General features: G+C 48.5%; 1 protein-coding gene across 1 annotated transcript in view; it reads right to left on the reverse strand.

Moving 5' to 3' along the window:
• The window catches only part of KDM4B (lysine demethylase 4B), a 399,544-nt gene that overhangs the window by 122,951 nt on the left and 249,545 nt on the right, over positions 1 to 27,048 (reverse strand). Inside the window, exon 19 of the mRNA XM_069215895.1 lies at positions 23,727 to 23,803. Within this exon, the coding sequence (XP_069071996.1) occupies positions 23,727 to 23,803 (77 nt within the window). The remainder of the gene's footprint in view (positions 1 to 23,726; positions 23,804 to 27,048) is intronic.

A 27,048-nucleotide genomic window follows, 5' to 3' on the forward strand; every position in this document is an offset into this window, starting at 1 on the left:
AACCACAGGTTCAAATTTAACATGTAATATCTTGTTTGAAAGGTATTGCAGGTAAGTACATTAGGAACTTTGAATCATTTCAATTGCATGTATACTTTTCAAGTTATTCACAAATAGCTATTTTAAAAGTGGACACAGTGCAATTTTCACAGTTCCTGGGGGAGGTAAGTTTTTGTTAGTTTTACCAGGTAAGTAAGACACTTACAGGGTTCAGTTCTTGGTCCAAGGTAGCCCACCGTTGGGGGTTCAGAGCAACCCCAAAGTTACCACACCAGCAGCTCAGGGCCGGTCAGGTGCAGAGTTCAAAGTGGTGCCCAAAACGCATAGGCTTCAATGGAGAGAAGGGGGTGCCCCGGTTCCAGTCTGCCAGCAGGTAAGTACCCGCGTCTTCGGAGGGCAGACCAGGGGGGTTTTGTAGGGCACCGGGGGGGACACAAGCCCACACAGAAATTTCACCCTCAGCGGCGCGGGGGCGGCCGGGTGCAGTGTTAGAACAAGCGTCGGGTTCGCAATGGAAGTCAATGAGAGATCAAGGGATCTCTTCAGCGCTGCAGGCAGGCAAGGGGGGGCTTCCTCTGGGAAACCTCCACTTGGGCAAGGGAGAGGGACTCCTGGGGGTCACTTCTGCAGTGAAAGTCCGGTCCTTCAGGTCCTGGGGGCTGCGGGTGCAGGGTCTTTTCCAGGCGTCGGGACTTAGGTTTCAGAGAGTCGCGGTCAGGGGAAGCCTCGGGATTCCCTCTGCAGGCGGCGCTGTGGGGGCTCAGGGGGGACAGGTTTTGGTACTCACAGTCGTAGAGTAGTCCGGGGGTCCTCCCTGAGGTGTTGGTTCTCCACCAGCCGAGTCGGGGTCGCCGGGTGCAGTGTTGCAAGTCTCACGCTTCTTGCGGGGAGATTGCAGGGGTCTTTAAAGCTGCTCCTTTGGATAAAGTTGCAGTCTTTTTGGAGCAGGTCCGCTGTCCTCGGGAGGTTCTTGTCATCGTCGAAGCAGGGCAGTCCTCAGAGGATTCAGAGGTCGCTGGTCCCTTTGGAAGGCGTCGCTGGAGCAGAGTTCTTTGGAAGGCAGGAGACAGGCCGGTGAGTTTCTGGAGCCAAGGCAGTTGTTGTCTTCTGGTCTTCCTCTGCAGGGGTTTTCAGCTAGGCAGTCCTTCTTCTTGTTGTTGCAGGAATCTAATTTTCTAGGGTTCAGGGTAGCCCTTAAATACTAAATTTAAGGGCGTGTTTAGGTCTGGGGGGTTAGTAGCCAATGGCTACTAGCCCTGAGGGTGGGTACACCCTCTTTGTGCCTCCTCCCAAGGGGAGGGGGTCACAATCCTAACCCTATTGGGGGAATCCTCCATCTGCAAGATGGAGGATTTCTAAAAGTTAGAGTCACCTCAGCTCAGGACACCTTAGGGGCTGTCCTGACTGGCCAGTGACTCCTCCTTGTTGCTTTCTTTGTTCCCTCCAGCCTTGCCGCCAAAAGTGGGGGCCGTGGCCGGAGGGGGCGGGCAACTCCACTAAGCTGGAGTGCCCTGCTGGGCTGTGACAAAGGGGTGAGCCTTTGAGGCTCACCGCCAGGTGTTACAGCTCCTGCCTGGGGGAGGTGTTAGCATCTCCACCCAGTGCAGGCTTTGTTACTGGCCTCAGAGTGACAAAGGCACTCTCCCCATGGGGCCAGCAACATGTCTCTAGTGTGGCAGGCTGCTGGAACTAGTCAGCCTACACAGACAGTCGGTTAAGTTTCAGGGGGCACCTCTAAGGTGCCCTCTGGGGTGTATTTTGCAATAAAATGTACACTGGCATCAGTGTGCATTTATTGTGCTGAGAAGTTTGATACCAAACTTCCCAGTTTTCAGTGTCGCCATTATGGTGCTGTGGAGTTCGTGCAAAACAAACTCCCAGACCATATACTCTTATGGCTACCCTGCACTTACAATGTCTAAGGTTTTGTTTAGACACTGTAGGGGTACCATGCTCATGCACTGGTACCCTCACCTATGGTATAGTGCACCCTGCCTTAGGGCTGTAAGGCCTGCTAGAGGGGTGGCTGACCTATACTTGCATAGGCAGTGAGAGGCTGGCATGGCACCCTGAGGGGAGTGCCATGTCGACTTACTCGTTTTGTTCTCCCTAGCACACACAAGCTGGCAAGCAGTGTGTCTGTGCTGAGTGAGAGGTCTCCAGGGTGGCATAAGACATGCTGCAGCCCTTAGAGACCTTCCTTGGCATCAGGGCCCTTGGTACTAGAAGTACCAGTTACAAGGGACTTATCTGGATGCCAGAGTCTGCCAATTGTGGATACAAAAGTACAGGTTAGGGAAAGAACACTGGTGCTGGGGCCTGGTTAGCAGGCCTCAGCACACTTTCAATTGTAAACATAGCATCAGCAAAGGCAAAAAGTCAGGGGGCAACCATGCCAAGGAGGCATTTCCTTACAGTGATCTGTTCTGTTGACATTTTGTCTGCAAGATGGGATGGTTGGGGATGTTGATGTAAGTTCTTGACAATAACCATGTTGGATAATGGATAGGACCCATTGGTCCGATGTTATCTCTGTCCATTGTTAAATTGAAGAGTCCCCTCTACTGTAGGGGAATGAGGAGGGGGAATGTGAAGGTAGTCAATGTTTGGCTACTGAGGGTGACCCACGATTTTTGGTCTTTTTTCCTCTGCCCTTAGAGCTATTTCCTCTATATGTTCCTCTGAAAAACCCTTTAGAATAGGAGGAAGAGGCTTGAGGCTCCTGTGAGTTGGTATGATCACAGGACGTGGTCCCTCCATAGCCACCCCTATACACTGAGAAAAAAACCCTGTTTGGCTGGTTTTGTAAAGCACCCATGGCTTTAGCTATGTTAGTGTCTTTTTTTTGGTTTTTGGTTTTCGATGGTGGAGTCAACCTGGGACCCACATAGGTGCTCTCCATCAAAAGGCATATTGAAAACAGCTTATTGGACTTCTGGTTTGAAACCAGAACATCTTAACCAGGCATTTCTTCTGAGGAGGATACTGGTATTGGCCCCTCATGCCACTGTGTCTGCTGCATCAAGTGCACATCTAATTGGATTATTTGCAATTGTCTGACCTTCAAAGACAATTTGCCTTGCACATTTACCGTGTTCTTCTGGGAGGTGTTGAAGAATGTCTTCCATTTCGTTTCCGTGTACCCTAACATATCTAGCAAACAGTGTCTGGGAATTAGCAATGCGCCAATGATTGGCTGCATGTGCAGCAGCCCTTTTCCCTGCTGCATCAACTTTTTTTTACTTTCCTTCTCTGGTCCAGTAGCCTGGACAATGTGGATTTTGCGCTGCTTAGCATTCATAATTTCTAAAATTGGCTGAATTGGAAACAATGAAACTGAAGAATGGTCAGACTTGGCTGTTTTCGGGACTGAAATTTTATGTCATTTCAATCCCGAAGGGACAGATGGTGTACTCCCCTTCAATCCTGAACTTTTTGGTTCCAAAGTTGTAGGCATCGAAGTAGTCAGTCTAAACTTTTCGGTTCCGAATTCTTGGATGTTTTTATTCGGACCGAAGTAATAGAGGTTGATTGTAAAGACCCAGCTACTGTCTTTCTGGATTTTGGAGCTAAGCCCAAGGGCAGGGCAGCCGAATCAAGCTTCTGTGACTGACCATGGCCCGAGGGCAGTGATGGTCCGGGGACCTCTTTTGTGAATTTCTTTACTGTCTTTATGGGAGGAAGAGAGGTAGTTTTTTTTACTCACAACTTGCTCCAAAGTGATGTCCTGGCTCTCAATGTCAAATTGTAGGTCTGAGTCCAAGTCTTGGACAAAGAATGCCCCTTCTTGCACCAGCTCCTCTTGTGCATGTTCATCCCTGAAAATATCCGGGGTGCTGTCTTTTGTTGAGTGTGCATTTTCCAGCCTGCGAGCTATTCGATCCTGAAGTGCTTTCTTGGACCGAAACTATCAACATGAGTCCCAGGTAGCTTTGTGGTCTGGGGAAAAGCAGAGGTTCTCTTCCAGGGGATCCTCATCAATAGTCATAAACACAGAATATTAACGCCCACGTGCGGGGACCCCGATGCATATACAAACACACATGCATATATATGTGGAATATATGAAAAATAATAGAGAATTTCAATACCAATATAATATATACATTTGTAAACAGTAATGCAGCCGATGTTGAGAAAACAGGCTAAAAATGCTTTATTTTTGGAGGTTTTTTTTTAACATAAATTAAAAACCTTCAATTAAAGGTACAAAACTTTCTGTAACCCAAGAATAAGGTATAGAAAGTATAAGTAATCCATAATAAAATAGAAAAAACTACATTGAAAATAAAGGAGCATTATTAGCCAATAGGCTGCATGCAGGTTAACCCAGCAGAATAAAAAAACTGGGACTGCGCCTTTAAGACCCTGAGGACCTCCAGTATCCCACCATGCCTCAGGGGTGAGAGTGAGGTGACAGTTGGTTCACAGTTAGGTCAGTTCTTTTTTCCAGCTCCTTCTGTGAGGATCCTGGAGCATTGAGCTTTAATTTTTCTGGTTATTTGGCCATAAATAATAGTCTAAAAACCTTTTTTCTCTGCTTCCCTGATTGCCTGAGTAAAGTTACAATTTTTTTCTCAAAAAATGACTTCACTTTTTGTGAAATGTCTCTCTTGTGGGAAGAAGGCCCAGTCAGATCCACACTCTGTGTGCATAGTGTGTTTGCCTCAGAGTCACTGCCCTGACACCTGCAGGCATTGTAAGAATCTGTCCAAAAGAACTCTAAAGGACAGAGAAAAGATTTGTTTGCATGGACTACATGAAAGAGAGAAGACATCATCCTCCTCTCTCTCTAAGAAGATTTCTAGAGACTCTTGAAAAACGGTGAGCCAGATCGACGTCAGCCGGTAGGAAAATGCTTGTACGTTCACCGCCGATGTCATCCCTTCTGTCGTCACATCACCAGATGTGAAAGAGTACACCGCCATCAACGGCGATTCAGTCGACATCGAGAGATATGACATCGAGGATTCCACTCCCTCATCGGGATTGATCTCCGTGAACGATCACACACCGAAAGACGTCGAGTAAGCACAGGAGTGCTCATACGCCGAAGACGAGTCACCATCCTCCGACGTCAAGATATCCGACGTCGAAGTTGACCTCAAGAACAAGGTCGAGGTCGCCACATCATTCAGCGTCAAGACGCTCGTCACTGTTGGCCCATCACTCGACGTCAGGACAGTCGACGTCGAAGCATCCCCCTACAAAGGGCCGCCAGTCGCCATCGAGAAACTCGACGTTGAGACCTAAGAGATCGGGGAAATCTCAGTCAACAGCAGGAACTCGTATATCTCTGTTGACGACAGTGCAACGTCGATCGACGTCGAGACAACCATCACCAGTGACACCTGCATCACAAAGGGTGACAATACGTATCAGTCCTCCTCAGAAGGCATCGACAGGACTACAACCGACTGCTGAGACTGCTCTACCTCATCAAGGTCTGGTGGTCACTATACTGAGTGGGTCATCTGGGGCATCAAGAGCATCATCTCATGGACACCTTTTGCCTATAAACCTGTCTCTGAGATGGTTGGAAACCCTTAACAAAACACCGGCTTCCTCAGACTCACAATATTCGTGCCTATATTCGCCATTGGTGTCATTGCCACGAACGCCATCGCCAACGACACCGGCCAAACAGACAAGGCCAACATCGGATCAGCCCAGTCCTAGACACCGAAGCAGCCCGTCAAGATCACTCATCAGAAGTAGGTCACGATCCAGACTCCGGTTTAGATCCTCTAGATCCCGCCAACGACGACGCAGGTCTCCTTCGTGGTCAACGGCATCGGAGCCTTTAATTAGAGATTATTCGACTCCAGCAAGCATGTCGCCAGTAGACGATATAACAACCTTCTACGAAGTGTTGGTTAGAGGGGCCCAGAAGCTTAATATAGACATTCCAGAGCCTACAACATCATCATCAGTAATTTTTGAGACCCTACATCATTGTAGGTCTTCTAGGCAGTTGTTACCACTGGTGCCTGGTCTTTCACAACTGGTTATGGACACGTTTTTGACTCCTGCAAGCCTCAGTTCAGCTCCGGCTAGGATCCTAAAGAAGTATAAGGCCCCAGACCAGGATTTTTTATTTCCCAGGGTTGATCCACCACCAGACTGTTATTTTAGCCACTGCCCGTAAGACCCATTTGGTGGTCTCATCATCATAAAGTGCAAGTGCTCCCCATATAAATTGTACTGTGGATTGGTTTATCCATAATTGGCATATTTGATTTACTAATAAGTTCCTAGTAACGTGCCCTAGAGGTGCCCAGGGCCTGTGAATCAAATGCTACTAGTGGGCCTGCAGAACTGGTTGTGCCACCCACATTAGTAGCCCTGTAAAAATGACTCAGACCTGCAGTGTCTGTGTGTGCAGTTTTAAACTGTCAATTCGACTTTTGCAAGTGTACCCACTTGCCAGGCCTTAACCTTCCCTTTTACTACATGTAAGGCACCCCTACGTTAGGCCCTAGGTAGCCCCAGGGGCAGGGTGCAGTGTATGTTTATGGTTGGACATATACTAGTGTGTTTTATATGTCCTAACAGTGAAATACTGCCAAATTCGGTTTTCACTGTGCAAGGCCCATCTCTCTTATAGGTTAACATGGGGGCTGCTTTAAATATCCTTAAAGCGCAGATTCTCTTTGAGAGCAGATAAAAATGTGGAGATTTGGGCCTCTGAGCTCACAATTTAAAAATACATCTGTAAGGAAATGCCTCCTTGGCATGGTTACCCCCTGACTTTTTGCCTTTGCTGATGCCAAGTTATGATTTGAAAGTGTGCTGAGGCCTGCTAACCAGGGCCCAGCACCTGTGTTCTTTCCCTAACCTGTACCTTTGTTTCCACAATTGGCACACCCTGGCATCCAGGTAAGTCCCTTGTAACTGGTACCAAGGGCCTGATGCCAGGGAAGGTCCCTAAGGGCTGCAGCATGTCTTATGCCACCCTGGGGACCCCTCACTCAGCACAGACACACTGCTTGCCAGCTTGTGTGTGCTAGTGGGGATAAAATGACTGAGTCAACATGGTACTCCCCTCAGGGTGCCATGCCAACCTCACATTGCCTATAGGTATAGATAAGTCACCCCTCTAGCAGGCCTTACAGCCCTAAGGCAGGGTGCACTATACCATAGGTGAGGGCATAAGTGCATGAGCACTATGCCCCTACACTGTCTAAGCAAAACCTTAGACATTGTAAGTGCAGGGTAGCCATAAGAGTATATGGTCTGGGAGTCTGTCATGCACAAACTCCACAGCACCATAATGGCTACACTGAAAACTGGGAAGTTTGGTATCAAACTTCTCAGCACAATAAATGCACACTGATGCCAGTGTACATTTTATTGTAACATACACCCCAGAGGGCACCTTAGAGGTGCCCCCTGAAACCTTAACCGACAACCAGTGTGGGCTGACTAGTTTCAGCAGCCTGCCACACACCAGACATGTTGTTGGCCACATGGGGAGAGTGCCTTTGTCACTCTGTGGCTAGTAACAAAGCCTGTACTGGGTGGAGGTGCTTCTCACCTCCCCCTGCAGGAACTGTAACACCTGGCGGTGAGCCTCAAAGGCTCACCCCCTTTGTTACAGCACCCCAGGGCACTCCAGCTAGTGGAGTTGCCCGCCCCCTCCGGCCACGGCCCCACTTTTGGCGGCAAGGCCGGAGGAGATAATGAGAAAAACAAGGAGGAGTCACTGGCCTGTCAGGACAGCCCCTAAGGTGTCCTGGGCTGAGGTGACTCTGACTTTTAGAAATCCTCCATCTTGCAGATGGGGGATTACCCCAATAGGATTAGGGATGTGCCTCCCTCCCCTCAGGGAGGAGGCACAAAGAGGGTGTAGCCTCCCTCAGGGCTAGTAGCCATTGGCTACTAACCCCCTAGACCTAAACACACCCCTAAATCGAGTATTTAGGGGCTCCCAGAACACAGCAAGATAGATTCCTGCAACCTAAGACGAAGAGAACTGCTAAGCTGAAAACCTGCAGAGAAGACGGAGACACCAACTGCTTTGGCCCCAGCTCTACCGGCCTGTCTCCCCACTTCTAAAGACACTGCCCCAGCCACGCGTTCCACAGGGTCCAGCGACCTCTGAAGCCTCAGAGGACTACCCTGCATCTAGAAGGACCAAGAACTCCCGAGGACAGCGGCTCTGTTCCACAAAGACTGCAACTTTGCAACAAAGAAGCAACTTTGAAACCACACACGTTTCCCGCCGGAAGTGTGAGACTTTGCACTCTGCACCCGACGCCCCCCCCCCCCGGCTCGACTTGTGGAGAACAAACACCACAGGGAGGACGCCCCGGCGACTACGAGACCGTGAGTAGCCAGAGTTGACCCCCCTTAACCCTCACAGCGACACCTGCAGAGGGAATCCCGAGGCTCCCCCTGACCGCCTGCTTCAAAGACCCGACGCCTGGTAAAGACTCTGCACCCGCAGCCCCCAGGACCTGAAGGATCAGACCTACAGTGCAGGAGCGACCCCCAGGTGGCCCTCTCCCTTGCCCAGGTGGTGGCTACCCCGAGGAGCCCCCCCCCCTTGCCTGCCTGCATCGCTGAAGAGACCCCTTGGTCTCCCGTTGAAACCTATTGCGAACCCGACGCCTGTTTTCACACTGCACCCGGCCGCCCCCGTGCCACTGAGGGAGTACTTTTTGTGCTGACTTGTGTCCTCCCCCCCCGGTGCCCTACAAAACCTCCCTGGTCTGCCCTCCGAAGACGCGGGTACTTACCTGCTGGCAGACTGGAACCGGGGCACCCCCTTCTCCATTGAAGCCTATGTGTTTTGGGCACCACTTTGACCTCTGCACCTGACCGGCCCTGAGCTGCTGGTGTGGTAACTTTGGGGTTGCTCTGAACCCCCAATGGTGGACTACCTTGGACCCAACTTTGAACCCCGTAGGTGGTTTACTTACCTGCAAAACTAACAAACACTTACCTCCCCCAGGAACCGTTGAAAATTGCACTACCTAGTTTTAAAATAGCTATTTGCCATTTGTGTGAAAACTGTATATGCTATTTTGCTAATTCAAAGTTCCTAAGTGAAATACCTTTCATTTAAAGTATTGTTTGTAAATCTTGAACCTGTGGTTCTTAAAATAAACTAAGAAAATATATTTTTCTATACAAAAACCTATTGGCCTGGAATTGTCTCTGAGTGTGTGTTCCTCATTTATTGCCTGTGTGTGTACAACAAATGCTTAACACTACCCTCTGATAAGCCTACTGCTCGACCACACTACCACAAAATAGAGCATTAGAATTATCTCTTTTTGCCACTATCTTACCTCTAAGGGGAACCCTTGGACTCTGTGCATGCTATTCCTTACTTTGAAATAGTACATACAGAGCCATCTTCCTACAACATCTTTTTGTGAAGTTGGTTTTTAGATTGTTAGTTTGAAAATGCCACTTTTTAAAAGTAGGCATTTTCTTGGTTAATCCATTCTGTGACTCTGCCTGTTTGTGGATTCCCTGTCTGTGTCAGTCTAACAGTTGGGCTGTTCACACCCCTCCTCTAGACAGTGACACAAAGGGAGCTGGGTGTAGCCTGCATATCTTGATTAGCCATCTGTGCTGGAGGGGAGGGGAGGAGTGGTCACTCACACCTGAAAGGACTATGCCTGCCCTCACACAATGCCGTCTCCGATCCCCTGAGTGTCTGGGGCCTGGCCTGGACAAGGAAGGATCTTGCAAACACTTGAGACTTTGCTTTGAAGTTTGCCAACTTCAAAGGCAGAACTGGGTGTAAGAAGAAGACCCAAAACCCCAGACTGGTAGAATCTTTCTGGAATCAAGAGAACCCTCTGCCCAGGAGAAGAGCTGAAGGAGGAGTACTGTCCCTTTACTGTGTTGCTTTGCTGGACTGGCCTGAAGTTGCTGCTTCTGCCTGAAAAGAGTGCAAAGGATAAACTTTGCTGTGTGTCCTGCTTGAGAAAATTCTCCAAGGGCTTGGAGTAGAGCTTGCCTCCTGTTGGAAGTCTCAGGGCCACCAAAGACTTCAGTTTCCTCAACCTGCAGCACTGGGAACTGTGTGTTTTGTGCTGTTCAAGAGGAGAAACCACTGCGACGCCGCCAACGACGCCGCTGGCTTGCACCGTGACCTGCCGACGCCACACGGAGTCGCATTGCCCCATTTAGCACCGCGACCCTGGTCTCCCCGACGCCGTCATCGGACGACTTCACTGAACCGCTGCTCACACCGTGACCTGTGGGCCCCGCACTCTGGCATCGCCTGCTCACACCGCAGCCTGGGCATCCCTGACGCCGCTGCTCCTGCTGACATCGGCGCCGTGGCCTGTGGACACCTCTCATGAGGTACACGGAGCACCGTCCCGTCCCGCGCCGCAGACCCGGTCCACCGACGCCAGCACCATCGACTCCTGTGTCGTCATCAGGCATCCTGCCTGCACCGTGGCCTGTGGACACCGCTCGTGAGGGTCCCGAAGCACCGTCCCGTCCCGCACTGCTGGCTTGGGCCTACTGACGACAGCGCTTCAGCAACGACGACGAAGCTGCCTGCACCGTGACCTGTGGACACCGCACGTCACACCGTCCCGCTTCACACCGCAGCCCTGGTTTCACCGACGCCGCTGGATGCCGTCACCAAGCCGCTACCTGCACTGTGACCTGTGGGCACCACACGTCGCATCGTCCCACTTTGCACCGCAGCCCCGACGCCATCCACGCCGGCGCACCTGACTTCATCAGCCTGGAGTTCGATCTGCAACGCGTGTGACCTGAAGGGCCCGACTACTCCTGCACCGACTCCGGACCCGACACCACGACGTCAGTGATGCCGCGGCCGGCCTGAACTGTTGGTTTTGTTGATCACCAAGGCGTGATAGCCCCAGGTGGAGCTATTGACTTCAAGGAACTGTAGTTTTGATTAAATATTGCATAATTCATATTTTTCTTACTGTATATTGGATTCTTATCGTACTTGGTCTTGTTTTATATAGATAAATATTGGCTATTTTTCTAAAACTGGTGTGGTGTCCTTTTGTAGTGTTTTCACTTATTACTGTGTGTTATGTGCAAATGCTTTACACATTGCTTCTGAGATAAGCCTGACTGCTCGTGCCACGCTACCAAGGGGGTGAGCAGGGGTTATATGAGCAGGTATCTCTCTTATCCTAACTAGAGTGAGGGTCCCTACTTGGACAGGGTGCAAACCGACTGCCAACAAGAGACTCCATTTCTAACATTGGTTGTCAAAGGTGAGGATAGGACTTGCAGTTGCACTTGACCTACAGTGATTGGTGTACACTACTACCATATCACAGACCATTACGTGCCACATCCATTTTTTTTGTTTTAGATTTTTTTCTCTTTGACCTATTTTTGATCTTGAGTTCAAGTGAGCCCTAACTATATCATGACTCAATCAAGAGCATCTTCAGTTGCATCCAAGGATTTGGTTTTTGAGGAGGATAGGTTGGAAACCTATTCCATGAAGGAACTGAAGGCAGTTTGTAAAAACCTCAAAGTTCAGATCAGAGGCCTCACCAAAAAGGAGGAGCTACAGAAGGCGCTGAGGGCCTGGGTAGCAGCCAGAACTGCCAGTGGGCAGTCTGAGGATCTAAATGGAGAGTCTGCTGACACAAATTCTAGGGAAGATGTACTGAGGGTGTAGGAGCTGCCGGGGGGGAGGTACCCCCTGTGCCAAGCAGCAGTGGTGGATCAAATGACTGACTCCAGAGGAGCTGGAGGACAGGAGAGAAGCCAGGAGGCACCAGATTGAGTTGGAGAGATTAAAAATGGAGGCTCAGAGGGAGCAGCGAGCCATGGAGGAAAGAAACATGCTTTTGGACCATGAGCTTAAAGTAAAAGAGCTGGATTTGAGGAGCAGGTCCAGCCAGGATGGTGGCAGCAATTCCTCAGTGCAGTCAGACAGAATTGTGCACATTCCTAAAAACTTAGGGAGAGAGTACAAGAAGGGAGATGACATCCAGAGGTGGTTTCAGGGATATTAGGCGTCCATCCACATGAATGGGGTCCCTGAGAAGAATTGGGGAGCAGGATTGTGGAACCACTTCACAGAGGAGGGGAGGGACACTTTGCTAGCTTTGGGTAAGGGGTACAACCTCACCTACACTGACATGGAGGCCCTTCTCACTCAGTATGGTCTCACTCCTGACAAGTGTAGGAAAGTACCATCATGCCTGGCATGTTACCCCCATTTTCACTGTATGTATGTATGTTTGTTTTTGCCTATGTGTCACTGGGATCCTGCTAGTCAGGACCCCAGTGCTCATAATGTATGCCCTGTATGTGTTCCCTGTGTGGTGCCTAACTGTATCACTGAGGCTCTGCTAACCAGACCCTCAGTGTTTATGCTCTCTCTGCTTTTAAAATTGTCACTGCAGGCTAGTGACTAATTCTACCAATTCGCATTGGCACACTGGAACACCCTTATAATTCCCTTGTATATGGTACCTAGGTACCCAGGGTATTGGGGTTCCAGGAGATCCCTATGGGCTGCAGCATTTCTTTTGCCACCCATAGGAAGCTCAGACAATTCTTACACAGGACTGCCACTGCAGCCTGAGTGAAATAACGTCCACATTATTTCACAGCCATTTTTCACTGCACATAAGTAACTTATAAGTCACCTATATGTCTAACCCTCACTTGGTGAAGGTTAGGTGCCAAGTTACTTAGTGTGTGGGCACCCTGGCACTAGCCAAGGTGCCCCCACGTTGTTCAGGGCAAATTCCCTGGACTTTGTGAGTGCGGGGACACCATTACACGCGTGCTCTATATATAGGTCAATACCTATATGTATCGTCACCATGATAACTCCGAACATGACCATGTAACATGTCTAGGATCATGGAATTGTCATCCCAATACCATTCTGGTATTGGGGGGACAATTCCATGCATCCCCAGGTCTCTAGCACAGAACCCGGGTACTGCCAAACTTGCTTTCCGGGGTCTCCACTGCAGCTGCTGCTGCTGCCAACCCCTCACTCAGACAGGTTTCTGCCCCCCCGGGGCCTGGGCAGCCCGGTCCCAGGAAGACAGAACAAAGAATTTCCTCTGAGAGAGGGTGTTACATCCTCTCCCTTTGGAAATAGGTGTGAAGGGCTGGGGAGGAGTAGCCTCCCCCAGCCTCTGGAAATGCTTTGATGGGCACAGATGGTGCCCTCTCTGCATAAGTCAGTCTACATCAGTTCAGGGATCCCCCAGCCCTGCTCTGGTGTGAAACTGGACAAAGGAAAGGGGAGTGACAACTCCCCTGACCAGCACCTCCCAGGGGAGGTGTCCAGAGCTTCTCCAGTGTGTCCCAGACCTCTGCCATCTTGGATGCAGAGGTGTTGGGGCACAATGGACAACTCTGAGTGGCCAGTGCCAGCAGGTGACGTCAGAGACCCCTCCTGATAGTTGCTTACCTTTCTCAGTAGCCAATCCTCCTCTGTGGACTATTTAGGGTCTCTCCTCTGGGCTATTCCTCAGATAATGAATGCAAGAGCTAACCAGAGTTGCTCTGCACTTCCCTCTTCGACTTCTGCCAAGGATCGACTGCTGACTGCCCCAGGACGCCTGCAAAACCTCAACAAAGTAGCAAGACGACTACAAGCAACATTGTAGCGCCTCATCCTGCCGGCTTTCTCGACTGTTTTCTGGTGGTGCATGCTCTGAGGGCTGTCTGCCTTCAACCTGCACTGGAAGCCAAGAAGAAATCTCCCGTGGGTCGACAGAATCTTCCCCCAGCTAACGCAGGCACCAAACTTCTCCATCACCGGTCCTCTGGGTCCCCTCTCATCCTGACGATCGTGGTCCCTGGAACACAGGAGCTGGGTCCAAGTGTCTCCCACAGTCCAGTGGCCCTTCTGTCCAAATTTGGTGGAGTTAAGTCCTTACCTCCCTCCGCCAGACAGTAATCCTGTGTACTGCGTGATCTGCAGCTGCTCAGGCTTCTGGGCACTTTTCCAGGACTTCCTTTGTGCACAGCCTAGCCCAGGTCCCCAGCACTCCGTCCTGCTTTGCCTAACTCGCTGAGTTGGACTCCGACGTCGTGGGACCCCTCTTTGTGACTGAGTCAACCGCTGTCCTAAGATCTTCTAAGTGCCTGCTCAGGTACTTCTGTGGGTGCTGCCTGCTTCTGTAGGGGCTCTCTGAGTTGCTGAGCGCCCCCCTCTGTCTCCTCCTCCAAAGGGCGACCTCCTGGTCCTTCCTGGGCCCCAGCAGCACCCAAAATCCTCAACCGCGACTCTTGCAGTTAGCAAGGCTTGTTTGTGGTCTTTCTGAGTGGAAACAACTCTGCATCCTCCAGCACGCTGTGGGACATCTTCTGACCAAAGGAAAAGTTCCTGGCACCTTCCGTTGTTGCATAATCTTTGGCTTCTTCCACCCGGAGGCAGCCCTTTTGCACCTTCATCCCAGGTTTAGTGGGTTCCTGATCCCCCCCCCGGACACTTGTGTGACTCTTGGACTTGGTCCCCTTCCTTTACAGAAATGACTCTTGTCTCAGTAGGGGACGGTGAGATGGTCCAGAGAAACCTAATGCCTGATAACACTAGAAAATACAGGCAGTGGGTGACCATCAATGGGCATGGGATAGAGGCTCTCAGAGATACTGGAGCCAGTGTGACCACGGTCCGGTGTCACCTGGTGTCTGAAGAGCACATAGTCCCTGGTGTATTCCACCAAGTAGTTGCAGTGGACAGCTCAGAGCGCCAATGTAAGGTGGCGCAGGTTCCCTTTGAGTGGGAAGGGGTCTCAGGTTCCTTGAGGGTAGCTGTGAGTCCCACCATGTCTGCTGGGCAACGACCTGGAGACTTCCGCCTGGATGGAGGTGGAGCTCAGGTCGCACTTGGGGATGTTGGGTGGTATCTGACCGGGGTACCAACTTTATGTCAATGTACATAAAAGCCATGTGGAAGGAATGTGGAGTGAACTACAAATTCACCACCCCTTACCACCCCCAAAGTAATGGGTTGGTTGAGAGATTCTACCGAACCCTGAAAGGCATGATTGGGGGTCTGTCAGACTTTCTGAAGTGTAAGTGGGACGTCCTATTACCATGCCTTCCCTTTGCCTACCGGGAAGTACCACAGAAGGGGGTTGGCTTTAGCCCCTTTTAACTGTTGTATGGGCACCCGGTCAGAGGACCTCTGAGTCTGGTGAAAGAGGGCTGGGTGCAAGCTCCTAGGAAGCCACCCCACAATGTATTTAGTTACATACTCACCTTCCGAAACCAGACCACCCGCTTCATGAACCTCGCACAAGAGAACCTTGAGGCAAGCCAGGAGGACATGACGCTGGTACGACCAGAATACCAATCTGGTTGAGTTTCAGCCTGGCCAAAAAGTGTGGGTCATGGCCCCCGTAGAGCCTTGTGCTCTACAAGACAGGTGGTCAGGGCCATTTGAGGTGAAGGAGCGCAAGAGTGACGTCACCTACTTGGTGGACTTGCAGACTCCTAGGAATCCCTTGAGGGTTCTACATGTGAACCGCCTCAAACCTCACTTTGAGAGGTCCGAGTTAGCCATGCGTCTGGCTACAGATGATGGGACAGAAGAGGAGAGTGAACCGAATCCTGACCTCCTGTCTAGCAAGGAGCAGGATGGGTCAGTAGAAGGCGTGGTCCTCTCCCCTTTTCTGACTCTAGAACAGCAGAGTGAGTGTCGCCAGTTACTGGAACACTTTGCCACTCTGTTCTCACTCACTCCAGGGGTAACCCATCTATGCATGCATGATATGGACACTGGGGACAGCCTGCCTGTGAAAAACAAGGTTTACAGGTTGACTGAAAGAGTGAAGGCCAGCATCAAGGAGGAGGTTTCCAAGATGTTGGCTCTAGGGGTGACTGAGCGCTCCAGCAGCCCTTGGTACAGTCCAGTGGTTCTGGCACCCAAGCCTGCTGCACCTGGTGCCACACCAGAACTTCGGTTCTGTGTGGACTACGGGGGCTCAATACTGTCACCAAAACAGATGCCCACCCCATCCCCAGAGCTGATGAGCTCATAGATCGGTTGGGGCAGCCAAGTTCCTCAGCACGTTTGATTTAACGTCTGGGTACTGGCAGATTGCCTTAACTGAAGGGGCAAGGAGAGGTCAGCGTTCTCAACACCAGATGGGCACTTCCAGTTCACTGTCATGCCCATTCACTGTCATGCCCTTTGGGTTGAAGAAAGCCCCTTCCACCTTCCAAAGGTTGGTCAATCAGGTCCTGGCGGGGCTTGAAAACGTCAGTGCCGCTTACCTTGACGATATTGCTGTTTTCAGCTCCAGTTGTGAGGACCACCTGCACCACCTCTGGGAAGTGTTGAAGGCGCTGCAAGCCGCAGGCCTCACTATCAAGGCCAGTAAGTGCCAGATAGGGCAGGGGTTGGTGGTGTACTTAGGACACCCGGTAGGGAGTGGCCGGGTGGCACCCCTACAGCCTATAATTGATGCCACTCGGGCTTGGGCACCACCCAAGACCCAGACAGAGGTGAGAACCTTCTTAGGCCTCCCTGGGTACTACAGGAGGTTTGTCAAGGGTTTTGGCACCATTGTTGCCCCTTGACAGAGCTGACTTCTAAGAAGCATCCTAGACAGGTGATCTGGACTGAGGCGTGCCAGACTGCGTTTGACACCCTGAAGGGAGCCATGTGCACAGCACCCGTGCTACTGGCCCCTGACTTCTCCAAGGAGTTTGTGGTACAGATAGATGCTTCTGAGCATGGTGTGGGAGCAGTACTTTCACAGCTAAACGAAAAGGGCCTAGACCAGCCTGTAGTCTTCCTTAGCAGGAGACTACTCCCCAGGGAACAGAGGTGGAGTGCAATTGAAAGGGAAGCGTTTGCTGTGGTCTGGGCACTTAAGAAGCTAAGACCCTACTTGTTTGGGTCTCCCTTTCGGATTCAGACCAACCACAGGGCCCTCAGATGGTTAATGCAGATGAGGGGTGAGAACCCAAAACTGTTGAGGTGGTCCATTTTCCTACAGAGGATGGACTTTACGGTGGAACACCGCCCTGGCACAGAACACGCCAACGCTGATGGTCTGTCCAGGTTCTTCCGCCTTAGTGAGGAGGACTCCCCAGGGGTTGGGTAGTTCCCCCTACTCTCAGCTCGAGGGGACATGTGTTAGACCTGGCAGCTTTTTGGCATGTCTCCCCTGTCTTTTTGCCTTCTGACCTCCTGGTTTTGGACTCTGTTTTTGCTGGTTTATTGTATCTGCACACTTTACCACTGCTAATCAGTGCTAAAGTGCAAGTGCTCCCCATATAAATTATACTGTGGATTGGTTTACCCATAATTGGCATATTTGATTTACTAATAAGTCCCTAGAGGAGCCAAGGGCCTGTGAATCAAATACTACTAGTGGGCCTGCAGCACTGGTTGTGCCACTCACATTAGTAGCTCTGTAAACATGACTCAGACCTGCCATTACAGTGTCTGTGTGTGCAGTTTTAAACTGTCAATTCGACTTGGCAAGTGTACCCACTTGCCATGCCTCAACCTTCCCTTTTACTACACGTAAGGCACCCCTAAGTTAGGCCCTAGGTAGCCCCAGGGGCAGGGTGCAGTGTATGTTTAAGGTAGGACATATACTAGTGTGTTTTATATCTCCTAACAGTGAAATACTGCCAAATTCGTTTTTCACTGTGCAAGGCCTATCTCTCTTATAGGTTAATACGGGGGCTGCCTTTAAATATCCTTAAAGCGCAGATTCTCTTTGAGAGCAGATAAAAATATGGAGTTTAGGGCCTCTGAGCTCCCAATTTAAAAATACATATTTTAGTGAAGTTGGTTTTTAGATTGTTAGTTTAAAAATGCCACTTTTAGAAAGTAGGGATTTTCTTGCTTAATCCATTCTGTGACTCTGCCTGTTGTGGATTCCCCGTCTGGGTCAGTTTGACAGTTGGGCTGTTCACACCTCTCCCCTAGACAGTGACACAAAGGGGGCTGGGTGTAGCCTGCATATCTTGATTAGCCGTCTGTGCTGTAGGGGAGGAGTGGTCACTCACACCTGAAAAGACTGTGCCTGCCCTCACACAGTTCCGTCTCCAATCTCTGGTGAGTGTCTGGGGCCTGGCCTGGACAAGGAAGGATCTTGGAAACACTTGAGACTTTGCTTTGAAGTTTGCCAACTTCAAAGGCAGAACTGGGTATAAGAAGACCCAAAACCCCAGACTGGTTGAATCTTTCTGGAATCAAGAGGAACCTCTGCCCAGGAGAAGAGCTGAAGGAGGAGTACTGCCCCTTTGCTGTGTTGCTTTGCTGGACTGGCCTGCAGTTGCTGCTTCTGCCTGAAAATAGTGCAAAGGATAAACTTTGCTATGTGTCCTGCTTGAGAAAATTCTCCAAGGGCTTGGAGTAGAGCTTGACTCCTGTTGGAAGTCTCAGGGCCACCAAAGACTTCAGTTTCCTCGATCTGCAGCACTGGGAACTGTGTGTTTTGTGCTGTTCAAAAGGAAAAACCACTGTGACGCCGCCAACGACGCCGCTGGCCTGCACCGTGACCTGCCGACGCCACACGGAGTCGCATTGCCCCTCTTCGCACCGCGACCCTGATCTCCCCGATGCCGTCATCGGACTACTTCACCGAGCCGCTGCTCGCACCGCGACCTGTGGGCCCCGCACTCCGGCTTCACCTACTTACACCACAGCCTGGGCATCCCCTACGATGCTGATCCTGCTGACACCTGCGCCGTGGCCAGTGGACACCGCTCGTGAGGTACACGAAGCACCGTCCCATCCCGCGCCGCAGCCCCGGTCCACCGACGCCAGCACCATCGACTCCTGTCGTCACCAGGCATCCTGCCTGCACCGTGGCCTGTGGACACCACTCGTGAGGGTCACGAAGCACCATCCTGTCCCGCACCGCTGGCTTGGGCCTACCGACGACAGCGCTTCAGCAACGACGTTACCGCTGCCTGCACCGTGACCTGTGGACACCACACCGCCCCGCTTCGCACCGCAGCCCTGGTTTCACCGACGCCTCTGGACGCCATCATGGAGCTGCTGTGGGCACCGCACGTCGCATCGTCCCACTTCGCACCACAGCCCCGATGCCATCCACGCCGGCGCACCTGACTTCATCAGCCTGGAGTTCGATCTGTAACGCGTGTGACCTCAAGGGCCTGACGACTTCTGCACCAACTCTGGACCCGACACAGCGACGTCATTGACGCTGCCCTCCGGAGCTCACCGCCAGGATCACGACGCCCTGCAAATCCAAGGTACTGTTTACGGGTCTTCCCGACACCGTAGCTGGTCTGCAATGCTGCAGCTGGCCTGAACTGTTGGTTTTGTTGATCACAATGCCGTGATAGCCCCAGGTGGAGCTATCGACTTCAAGGAACTGTAGTTTTGAGTAAATCTTGCATAATTCATATCTTTCTTACTGTATGTTGGATTCTTATCGTATTTGGTCTGGTTTTACATAGATAAATATTGGCTATTTTTCTAAAACTGGTGTGGTGTCCTTTTGTAGTGTTTTCACTAATTAATGTGTGTTATGTGCAAATGCTTTACACATTGCTTCTGAGATAAGCCTGACTGCTCGTGCCAAGTTACCAAGGGGGTGAGCAGGGGTTATCTGAGTGGGTATCGCCCTTATCCCAACTAGAGTGAGGGTCCCTACTTGGACAGGGTGCACACCATAAAAAGCCACAAATCGGTGCTGAATATTGCAGAGAATGGATATTCTCTTAGTTTCAAGTCTCCTCCCCCTCCGGTGTTCCCACTGAGAGCGAAGTGTACTCACCAGTCGCTGCTATGAAAGGAGGTTCTCATCCTGTTGCAAAAAGGAGCGATAGAAAAGGTTCCATCTTCTCAAAGAGGAAAAGGAGTGTACTCCCGATATTTCCTAGTGAAAACGAAAGGTCAAGAAGGGGTTTTCAGACCCATTTTAGATCTGAGACATCTGAACAAATACATTTGAAAAGAAAAGTTCAGAATGTTGGCCATTCATCAGCTTTTTCCTTAGCTTTATCGAGGGGACTGGGTGTGCTCCATAGATCTGCAGGATGCGTACTTTCACATCCTGGTTATAGCAAAGCACTGAAAATGTATTCGCTTCGTAGTAGCATCGCAACACTACCAATTCAATGTGCTTCCCTTCGGGCTAAAATCAGCCTTCGAACATTTTCCAAATGTGTCGCGACAATAGCGGCGCACTTGAGAAAAAATTATATCTTAATTTATCCATATCTAGACGATTGGTTGCTAAAAGCCATTGCTGCAGAGCAAACCTTGAATCATCTCAACGTAGTTCTGAACACCTTCAGTTCTATGGGTCTGCAGGTCAATTTCCAAAAGTCCAACCTCACTCCAACTCAGACACTACATTACCTAGGGGCAATGCTAAACACCAATGTAGAAAGAGTGTATCCTTCGGAGGAGAGACTATTATCAATAGCACAGAAGTGTCACACACTTCTTCACACTCTGAGGCCTACGGTCAGACAAATGGCATCAGAATAACCCTTTCAACTGTGGCAAAGACATCATTACAGTGGTGGACTCGCCGTCAACATCTGTTGGTTGGGGTTCCTTTTCACCAGAGCACTCCTTCCGAGACCCTTGTAACAGATGCATCACTAAAAGGTTGGGGAGCTCACGTGGGGCCTCTCCAAGCACAGGGCCTATGGTTGAAAAAGGAACAGAGTTATCACATCAATCTGCTGGAACTGAGAGCGATCCATCTGGCTCTCAAGTCTTTTTCTCCATCCCTCAAGGGAAAGTCAATTTTAGTCCAAACAGACAACATTACCTCAATGTATTATCTGAACAGACAGGGGTGACAAGATCTCTTCCTCTGTCTCGAGAGTCACAAACCATCTGGCAAGGTTAATAGCGATGAGGATGTCAGTCACAGCAGTCAACCTTCTGGGGGGACAAACCTCAAAAGCGGATTTCCTAAGTCGAAGTCTATCAGACTCCCACGACAGGGTGCTTCACAACGACGACGTAGCAGATATTTTCCATCGGTGGGGTTGTCCTCAATTAGACCTGTTTGCAGACGACATCAACAAAAAATTCCCAGCCTTCACATCCAGGTTCTACCGGCCAGGGACAAAGAGGAATGCCCTGTCGATAGACTGGTCAGGAACATTTCTCTACGCTTTTCCATCGATTCCCCCTGATACCTGCGGTGATCAACAAGTTTTACAGGTCCACAACCAGGATGATACTCATAGCCCCAGAATGACCTCGCCAATACTGATACACAGATCTCCTCCAGTTGTCAGAACATCCTCACAAGAGACTGCCGTGCAGACCGGATCTTCTCCACAGATTAGGGGGGAAAATTCTGCATCCCAACCTTCCCTCTCTGAGCTTGACAGCATGGCTCCTGAATTCCTGCAGTATGGACATCTAGGGCTCTCGCAGGAATGCATGAATATTTTAAAGGAGTCCAAAAGACCATCGACGCGACGCTCATGCGTTCAAATGGAAGAGATTTTACATGTGGTGCAGGCAGCACGATTTTAATCCTATTCTGGCTCAGGAGGAGGTTATCCTACCTTACCTCCTGCATCTTGCGAAGTCAGGGCTGCAGTTTTCATCCATTAAGGTAAATTTATCTGCCTTTACAGCTTATCGTAAGTTGCCCTCTCAAAAGTCATTCTTTACTGTGCCAGTGGTTAAGGTTTTTTTTAGGGGGCTTGAAAAAAGTTTTTCCACCAATTCGTACACCTTCACCTCCATGGGAATTGAATGTGGTCTTGTCTAGAATTATGGCCGCTCCTTTTGAGCCCATCCACAAAGCTTCTTTGCAACACTTTACGTGGAAGGCAGCTTTTCTGGTAGCGATTACCTCAGCTAGAAGGGTCAGTGAGATTCAGGCTCTATGTTCAAAGGAACCCTACACAGTTTTCCACAATAACAGAGTAGTTCTAAGAACCCACCCATCGTTTTTGCGTGAGGTGGTTTCGGACTTCCATATTAATCAAACGATATCACTTCCAAAAAAATTTCCAAACCTGTTACTCTGGCAGAGAAAGCCTTGCACTCCCTGGACCTGAAGAGAGTACAAAAATTTTATCTTGATAAGACTAAGGTAATCAGACAATCCGATTGCTTATTTGTTAATTATGGACATATGAGAACAGGGAGAGCGGCCTCAAAACAGACTATTTCTAGATGGATAGTGTCATGTATTGTGACTGCATACCTGTTAGCTAACAAACAATTGTTGGCTAAACCTAAAGCTCACTCTACGATAGGGAAAGCGGCGACTACAGCCCTTCTTCAGAATGTGCCTATCTCCGAAAATTGCAAAGCTGCCACATGGAGATCCGTACATACTTTTACCAGGCATTACTGTCTAGATTCAGATGCCAAAACAGACTCTCAAGTGGGTCAGGCTTCTTTAAGAAATGTATTTACGTAAGACAAATGCTTTTCCTGCACCTCTATCACTCCGTCTTTAGGATTATGGGATGGGCTTGCTAATCTATTCAGTGTTTATGACTATTGATGAGGATCCCCTGGAAGAGAAGGATAAGTTACTTACCTGTAAATCCTAGTTCTCTTCCAGGGGTAGCCTCATGAAAGTCATAAACAACCCACCCTCCTCCCCGGACGTGATTTTTAGAAGTGCAACACTACTCATTTGTCTCTTCTATGTCTCCTTGCCACTGGAAAAAAAGTACTGACCTAACTGTGAACCAACTGTCACCTCACTCTCACCCCTGAGGCATGGTGGGATACTGGAGGTCCTCAGGGTCTTAAAGGCACGGTGCCAGTTTTTTGATTCTGCTGTGTTAACCTGCATGCAGCCTATTGGCTAAAAATGCTCCTTTATTTTAAATGTAGTTTTTTCTATTTTATGATGGATTACTTATACTTTTTATACCTTATACTTGGACTACAGAACATTTTGTACCTTTAACTGAAGGTTTTTTATTTATGTTAAAAAAAATAAAAAAAAACTCCAAAAATAAAGCATTTTTAGCCTGTTTGCTCAATATAGACTGTATTACTGTTTACACATGTATATATTATATTGGTATTGAATTTCTCTAATAAAGTATTATTTTTCATATATTTCACGTATATATGCATGTGTGTTTGTATATGCTCAGGGGTCCCCGCAAGTGGGCGGGAATATTCAGTGTTTATGACTTTGATGAGGATACCCCTGGAAGAGAACTAGAATTTACAGGTAAGTAACTTATCCTTGCACACTTGATGGTGATCCGTGTGTGGAAATTTGGTGTGGCACCTAGGACCGAATCTAAATGGCATCCGTTCCATCAGGGTCTCATGTCTTTCCGGCCACGTGGAGACAGACCTGGGGCCAGGCGACACCAGCACTGAAGGTACGCGGTTGGGATTTGGCCCAAATCGACTGAGATTGATGTAGAAATGCAATTGATTACAATGCCGTCGATGGAAAGTAAAGACAGAAAGAGAATCTCAAACCGGTTCAAGTCAAGACGGAGAGAGCAGAAACACGTCCGAACCTGATGGTGGAGAAAAAACAATTTAACAAAGACCTCGATGCCCATGCGCAGTTTTACCGAGAAGAAGCCACTAAATCCTGTGACTTCTTGAAGAAAACAAGTTGCAACACTCTGAGCCCAACACTAAATGACAGGATAATGGACATCATGTGTATCTACAGTCAGACATGCCATTGAACATGTCTTTACTGATCATGCCCCAGAATTTGAAGCCCACTATTGGTCCATCGCAGTCAGTCTTCTTTGCCCAAACACCTTTTCTGGTTCAAGTGTGAATGGTGCCCCTTTAAGTATGAAGTACTTACAGCTGTCCAAGCTTTCTCTGAGCATCGGGAACAGGTCCAGTTCATGCTCATCAGATCTGGGCGTATCCCATAACAGCCTGAAAAAAGACAAGAGGTCAACCTATGATCCAACTCTCTCAGCTACCATAATTTCAGGTGTTCGCTTTCAAGTTTAGGTTAAACTTGCTGCAAAACCAAGCAGCACATTTAATTCTAAAACTCACGCTACAAGCACTGTACTGGTACTTGACCTAGAACCCTAATCTGATAAGGAAGAGCAAACCAATCTAAATGTTTTCTTTTTTAGATGTATGGTAAATAATTTACTTGTTCTCTCCTCAGGACAAAATCTGAAAAAATTACCAGACAATGTATTTTACCAAATATTTTAAAATTGGTTAAATTATCATAATTTTAGCAACCTGTTCTGAAGAGACCTTGTAAAATACTCTAAAACTTTATATCATGCCAAACAAGTCTGACTCCAGTTGACTCAAGCTTACCCTGTCGGCTATGTATTGGTGAACCTGTGCTGCCCAGCTCACTAAAGTTATTCCAGGCCTTTGTATTTGTACCTAGTAATATTGACACATTTGCAAGCCAATTGGAGTTGTCCACGTCTTATTTTGGTTTTGTCACCATTCGAGTGATGCCGTAATGTCTGGGGATACATAACATGTAACACCTTTCTCGGTGAAGACAGTTATTTCTTCATGAATCTATGCTATGAAGTTGACTGGTACTGGTGGCAGCATGAATTTAGTGAAGTACGGCCATGTTATTTAAACTCCTGTACCCCTTTGTGAAGAATGCTTACCAACTTCCCTTAGTAAAGGTGTGTCTACTGTCCATATCCTGGGAGCCTTGCCTTCATATCTAGGGCATGTATGAGTATGTGAATGTGAGAGGTCTAAATTCACAGGTGGACTGGTAAGCGGTGGGGTGCACTGCACAAGATGGCAGCCTGCTTTGTATAAACATGTGCATCTCATAAATAGTCTGCATATAAATATTTTTCATATTATTATTTTTTGCCTTCCTTGTGTCATTTACTGCTCTAGATCTGCTATTTCTGAGAACATCTGTTTATACCATACATCTGGGCGAAGAGAATAGCCAGCACATAAACATTGCTGAAGAAAGATTAAAGTCAGTTGGCCTAAGAAACCTGAAAGAATTTCTCAGGGTCATGTTACCTCATGTTTTGTTGGAAGACATTAAAGCAGCTGCAACTCCAAAAATAATAAAAGGTGCCTTGAGGACAGCAAAATATATTTTACTACTTGATATTCTCAAGCATGGATACAAAATAAGACTCATTCTTCTCATCTGACATAAAACCAATTGTGTCAAGATCTTTGCTCCTAGAATGGCTGGTTCAGGATGTTCAATCCCTTTTTTTTTTTTTACACAAATAAAGCAGTTGCAAGATTGTCACGACATAAAAAGGAAATGGGGGATACATTCCTACCACACCACCCTGGTGAAAGAGAAATTGAATCTTTAGATTATTGTTTAGTCCTAGGCCTGACGTATACTAAGAAGTGGATGAAGAAAGAAATGTTCGGAATGTTAGCTCTACCAAATCGACCTGCATCTGGAAGACTTCACTTATCCTTTAGATGCTTAGATGCTTATTTTCCCTTCCCATTATGCCAGGGCCTGAGGAGATTCCGGAGGTTTCGGTTATGTAACTGCTATCAATCGATGATACTGCTTCAACCTAAAATGCTCCTCAAGTGTTCACAAAGTCTATTTCAGTGGTAGAGGTGACTTTAAGACAGGGGCATCTTTTTATATTTGAATCCAGACTACTGTTTTCTGAAGACCAGCTCTGGAGTTAAATGCCAGCAAGAACCTCCACTTGAATCTGAATGTACTCAGGGAACTAAGTCTATAGATCAGTTCTTCCAAATTACACCAAAGCAGATGCAGGTCATCCGGTACTTGGGAGCAGCACTAACCACAGACTTGGGAGGATTATTACCTTCGGTTATATATATATATACACACACACACTCCTGGTTCTGCATTGTACTTCATTGAATGAAGTAATACACTTTAGAACAAGTTCCTGCTTCAGTGGGCTCCCCAGCACACTTAAAATATGTACTTAAATTATAAATCCGGTGCAAAAGCCAGCAAAATGAATGTTAGATAGCATCTTCAAAATCCTAGCACTGTCATTTTCCTTCCTGAAGCCAACACAATCCACTCTCGCTATTCCCACCAAATCACACAAACATCTGAGCCCAAAATTGCCATCTAAATTCTGAACAATTACGGAAAAAGATCTGATGAGCTTAACATTAGGAGAGCTATAGAGAAAAGAAGGCATCCTGTGCCTTTTAAGAAGCTTAAAGGTTTTGAATCCCATTATGCTATGTACTGGCATGCAAGTAGTTCTCTTTCAAGATGTAGCAGTTAATGTTAAAATTACTTTGTGATCTTTATCCCGTTTGGCCGAGTTACCCACCAGAAAGGGGATAGGGTCATTTTTTAATTCAGTGAACATTACTACTATGCAGCACCAAGTAACAACTTTTCCGAACTGTAATATCTTCATTGATATTCCTAAACATTCTAGTAGAGAACAAAGCAAATCCCTAACTTCTGTACTCTGCCATAGGAGCATAAGAGATAGAGTGGAAATCTTACACAACCAGTCAGTTAAGACTGAAATGAGATATAAGGTAGAGATACTTCAATGTGGCTTGATCCATGTCTGAATTAGCCCTTGTGTTAAAGTTAAGATTTTTCAGTGGCTGCTCCACAATTTTCTGCTAATGAAATATTCTGTAAATAGGCTGTAGTAACTGATTTCCACCTGGTTGAATGAGCCTTGGGTGTAAGAGGTAGAAGTTTGTTTTCCATTTGGTAACCTTAGGAGATGGAAGCCAGATTCCATCAGAAACTAACTGTTTCAAGGTCCTGAAACGTACATAATAGGTGTAGGGAAATGCCTCCCTTGGCATGGTTACCCCCTAACTTTTTGATTGAAAGTGTGCTGGGATCCTGCTAACCAGGCCCCAGCACCAGTATTCTTTCCCTAAACTGTACCTGTGTTCCCACAATTGGCACAGCCCTGGCACACAGATAAGTCCTTTGTAACTGCTACCCCTGGTACCAAGGGCCCTGTGGCCAGGGAAGGTCTCTAAGGGTTGCAGCTTGTATTATGCCACCCTGGGGACCCCTCACTCAGCACATGCACACTGCCTCACAGCTTGTGTGTGCTGGTGGGGAGAAAATGACTAAGTCGACATGGCACTCCCCTCAGAGTGCCATGCCCTCAACCCACTGCCGGTGGCATAGGTAAGTCTACCCTCTAGCAGTCCTTACAGCC

The sequence above is a fragment of the Pleurodeles waltl genome, chromosome 12, assembly GCF_031143425.1.
Source record: "Pleurodeles waltl isolate 20211129_DDA chromosome 12, aPleWal1.hap1.20221129, whole genome shotgun sequence".
NCBI classification, from domain to species: Eukaryota; Metazoa; Chordata; class Amphibia; order Caudata; family Salamandridae; genus Pleurodeles; species Pleurodeles waltl.